General features: G+C 49.6%; 1 protein-coding gene across 1 annotated transcript in view; it reads right to left on the bottom strand.

Annotated features, from left to right (window-relative positions):
• Positions 1–420: 420 nt before the first annotated feature.
• AMZ1 (archaelysin family metallopeptidase 1) overlaps positions 421–4,857 on the bottom strand; it is an 8,343-nt gene continuing 3,906 nt past the window's right edge. Inside the window, exons 5-6 of the mRNA XM_009993678.1 lie at positions 4,638–4,814; positions 421–1,126 (exon numbers count right to left, since the gene is read on the bottom strand). Of these exons, the coding sequence (XP_009991980.1) occupies positions 557–1,126; positions 4,638–4,814 (747 nt within the window). The 3' untranslated portion in view covers positions 421–556. The remainder of the gene's footprint in view (positions 1,127–4,637; positions 4,815–4,857) is intronic.

Below are 4,857 nucleotides of genomic sequence, written 5' to 3'. Positions count from 1 at the left end.
CCCCCCTGCTCACAGCATGAGTCTGTCAGCACCAGCTGTGCTCCTGCACTCAGCACAACCTCCAGCTGATGGAGCAGCAACCAGAACAAAGATGAACATTTGGTGCAAGGGGAAATGGAGGGGGAGAAACATCATCAGTGTTTCAGACTGACCTGCTAAGCAGAGGAGAGCTCTGTGAATGGGAGAGCTGCCCTGGTTTTATTTGCATCTGTTTGTTCAGATGGCCCAGGCTTCCATGTGAATGTGTTCAGCGTGGACCTCTGCCTGCCTGACTTCAGACCAAATGAACTGTGGTGTGGAAATACAAGCCCCTACGTAGGACTTGATGTGGGCTTGAAGTCATGCTGTTGCTTAGACCAGCACAGGAAGAATCTTTACAGAAGAACTGATCACATCAAGAATGTTACCAATCTCAAAAAGAAACACCTTTTATTCCTGTGAGGAGTTGCTGTTTCTCTCTGACAGCAACAACTTGTGGTGAGAAAGGTCAGAAGCAGGGCACTAAAGTAACCAAAACTGTGGGAGCAAAGCTGGCCCAACCCAAGGCAGACCCAGCCTAGTTTTCCTCCCACTGCCAACGATGAGGGGACGATTCCCCTTTGGACAGTTTTCTGGAACTGAGTTTCCTCCTCAAGGAGGAAAATTTGTCTCCGAGAACTTTCCGTAGCCCGGTGCTGTCCCTAGCAAAGGGTAGGTCCTTCTTCATAGCAGGCAGCTGTCCTGTGAACATTTCCCACTTGGCCAGAGCATCCACGGTCTTGTCTACTTGGGCCAGTTCCTCCTCAGAGACGTTCCTCTCCAGGGCAGCAATGCACATCTCCAGCCACAGTTCATAATCTTTAATGATATCTGTGGCCTTGGTGGGCCCGGGGAGCTGGGCCTGGCTGGGTGCCTCTGCCAGGGAACACGAATGCTCATCCTGTTCCAGCTCCTGCCCGATGGAGAGGGCCTGGCTGCAAGTGTCCGGTGTCAGCGGCTCAGACAAGGAGGTCACAGCCTCAGAATCATTCTCACAGCACATCCCAGAGTCTGAGCTGAATGGGAGGATGTCCTCTGAGGTGGACAGGTCTGCTGACTCTTGCCTTGGCCATGTGGACAACACAGTCTGTGTCCAAGTGTAGAGTTTCTGTGGTGAGAGAAGAAAAGGTCTCATTTTAGAGAACGAGAGAAAAACAGGTATGTCAAGTAAACCTATTCACCTTGGGTGGCTGAGTTGCAGATGCTGTGATCCTCTCTGCCAGAGGTAGGTTCATACAACTCATAGCTTCCCTCTGAAGCAGGGACTTTCTCTTGTCCTGTTTTCTTGGAGCCACTGTCTCTGGCAGAGATGCCTCCAGTAAGGTGTGGATTGTATCTGCCCTATTTATTGGGGATGGTAGGAGAACACAGCACAGAATCTCTCCCTGCTGTGTGGATATGATTGCCATGAGAGCCAAACCAGTGCCTCTCTACAGGAAGCTGGATCATTACAAAAGCTTCTGAGATAGTGGTGAAGAGTCTTATTTCATCTTGTCGGCTCCTGTGGCACTGTGGATTTTAATGCTAAGAATAGCTCTTCCCCTCTTGAACTTAAATGCACAAATGGGAAGGCTGGGCTCTAGGAAGAAATTAATGAAAGGAAGATGCCTGAGACATTTTCCTTTTAAAATATTAAATGCTGCAAGGGCACATGTGACAGGTTGCTTCTGGCACATTTATTCCTTATGCTCTGGGAACTTAATTGCAGCACTCCAGTTGTTGCTGGATAAAAGGTGATCTTCTCTGCTTTGTTGGCATGTGTTAGAGAGGTTTCAGTATGTTTTTCAGCTTTTTCACACCCTTGTGGCCTCTTTCCTCGTCTTTGCACTCTGCAGACACAGTGGATGCCTTCTTAGAGCCCTGTGATTGATCTGGGAAACATGAGGATGGCAGAGCATCAACTTGAGGTGCTGGTGGCTGTGCTGGGTCCATATGTGCTCAGCTCAGGGTGAGATGTGGTGTGTAAGAAGTAGGCAGGAGATTTCCAGCCCCACAGAGCTCCCTTCTGCTGCTGCTCTCCCCCCCTCCCTCCTCTATTGCTCTCTTCAGACAAGTGACAGAAAGGATAAAGAGCTCAAATTGAGTGGGTGGGAGAAATAGGCCCTGGTTCTCATTTCAGTCTGTGCATGAAGCCTCAGGGAAGAATTTCATACAAGAACAAAATGGACTCTTTCAGCTAAGTGAATCCACCCTGCCCCCTCCCTCTGGGGCAAGAAAAAATGCAAAGGGACATCTTTTCTCCTGCCTCATCCCACCTCCAATACCCCTTCCCTCCCTCTGGGTTTTAAAAACAAAGAAGGCACCAGAAGCTGCCATGGGAGCCAGACTAGGGAAGGGGACAGCAAAGCTATTTGAAAGCTGCAACCAGCCCATGGTTTTATAATGTCTCTTACAATTCCAGATAATGAATCTGGGAAGGGATCACTACTGCTACTTAGCTCAGTTCCCTGGAAGAGAAAAAGCTGCAGAGATGAGGATGACCAAACAATACTTAAGGCGAAGGAGGGGACGATTGACTCAAGATCCCTACCAAAACCCCCAAATCTTTCCTCTCTCTCATCCCTGTGGTTTATTGATTGGGAAGTGTTTGTAGTGCTGCAGCCTCTTTTTATGTTCTCCTATTTAACCAGACAGGGACAACCTTCTCATGGGTTTAGCTGACCCGCAGGCAAGAGCATTTGAAGCGGATACCCACCCTAAGCAAGTCACTAGGAATGAAACCTGTTGTCTGACGCCTCAAGGGGCTCCAGGTTTGGCACTGAAAGCTTTTCAAGCCCCTCTGCCAGGCTGTGCTGTCATCTCCAGCAGCAGTGCAGCCACACTGTGCCCCACAGCAAACCCCGCTTAACGCCAGGGTGATGATGTGACTGACCCAGCCTCTAAGAGCAGCTCGAGCACTGTTTTCTTCTGCAGCATGGCCAGGTGCGGAGCAGCCCGAGATGCTGCAGAAGCAGCAGGTGGAAATGTTGATTGTGGTGGGGAAACACCGTGTGGATTGATTTGCTTTCAGTTCTCCAGATGACTCAGGCTGGAGTAAAGCAGCTGTGATGAAAAAAACAGAGCATGTTTCTGAGCACAGCTCAGATAAACAAACTGAGGGGCTCTTCCTCCTATGTAAGGACTGGTTTCCTGTCCCACATGCTCTTCTGCCCATAACCCTGTCTCAGTCTCAGCCTGCAGCAGCATTACCTGTCCCTGGCCAGGAGCAGCTTTGTGTCTGGCATTTCCTGATGTGTGCTGAGTGTCTGGGGCTGTTATAGGGCAGGTGGGGTCCGTGCTAGTTTCCCCAAAGGGAAATGTGACTTCAAGCTGGCACTTGGCCCACCACAGCCTCTCAAAACATGCTTAGCAAGTAACTTTGCTATCTGATACTGTCTTCAAATGCTTTGTGCTCTTCTCCTGTCAGGTTCTTTTATTTAATTCATCTCTGGCATTTTTATTTCCTCTCAATGCTACAGCAAAGCCTCTTGCAGAGATTATCACAACTGTCTTATAGCAGCTTGTACTATTTCTAGGTGAGCTTCTCTTTGTCAAGGAAGCAGGTGTGATATTTGGCAAGTTCAACCTTTCTTCAGGTTCGTGTTCTGTCACCAGGAGATGCTGCCCAAGCATTTACTGCAGGTGTAAAGGCAAAAATGTTCCTAGAAGAGCTTAATGCAGCTGGCAGTTCTCTCCTAGAAAGCAAGAGCTGGATGCTGACAGGTTGGATGTTTAAATAAACCCAAGTGTATTTCTCTGGTTTTCTGGGCAATTTTGGCACCTCTCAGAAGAAGGAACCCAGCAGCCACAGAGTCAGAGACATGTCTGGCACCACAGCAGAGGCACAGACAAACAGCAAAACCACAGAAGCATCTTTTCCCCCATGTGCTTTGCTGTGTGTCTGATTGAAGCTGAACGGAACCAGAGGCATCCCCCTTCTCATGCTGCGTGTATCTTGTTGCAAATACAACCCAAAGACTTTATACTAGGCAGCCTTGGAAAATCACATCCCTGAACATGATGTGTGTCAGACAGGAATTCTAACCAAGGAGAAGGCAGGGTACTGAGTGAGAAAAGTGAAATTATTTATATTCCATCAGCCATTTGGATACCAAATTCATCTTTTTAGACAACAGAGCTAGGAAATCCTTTCCAGAGCTAAAGGCACCTTAGCACCATTCCTGATGTTCTCTAAACCTGGCATTAGTGGTTCTGTAGATGGGAGAGAAGAGGCAAAAGGTGAGTCTGGCACCTCCAGTTATTAGGGAGTCATTAATTTGGGATTTTTCTCATGCCTCTAAACAGAGGAACTGCAGCAAAGTGCACACTAAATATTTCCTCCCTGTTACCAGCAGCCCCGGAGAGGCAGAAAACCATGGTGGCACATGGGTGGCACAGACATGGGAATTGCTGCTTCTGGCTGGAAATCTGCCCACCCTCCTCATCTCATTTTCAGAAGCAGCCAAAGGTGGTGGGACTGTTGCACCGTCCCTTGTAAGCTTTCTGTCTTTAGCACCTTGCACAGAGCAGCACCTTCACTTCAGAGGCTGCCACAGCACGTTTCCTGCTGTGGTTTGGGGTGACCCCTCTGCTCCCCTTGTGTCCCTTTGCCCCAGGCAGGGCTGCTGGGGCTCTCTCACCCTGTAGCGCTCAATGAGTTTGAAGCCCACGACGTGCTGCAGCTTCCTCAGGCAGATGGGGCAGGGCTCCAGGGGCCGCAGCAGCGCTTCCTCCAGGCTCAGCGCGCCCTGCATGATGCACTGCAGCCAGCGGCAGGTCCCCAGCCCCATCAGGTGGCAGATCTCGTGACAGGTCACCTTTCAGGAGAGCAAAAATCACAGCAGTGCATGGTCATTCCTG

Source organism: Chaetura pelagica, unplaced genomic scaffold (genome assembly GCF_000747805.2).
Source record: "Chaetura pelagica isolate M959 unplaced genomic scaffold, ChaPel_1.0 scaffold213, whole genome shotgun sequence".
Classification (NCBI taxonomy): Eukaryota; Metazoa; Chordata; class Aves; order Apodiformes; family Apodidae; genus Chaetura; species Chaetura pelagica.
The sequence above is the reverse complement of the archived record's forward strand: the minus strand, read 5'-3'. Positions and strand labels throughout refer to the sequence as shown.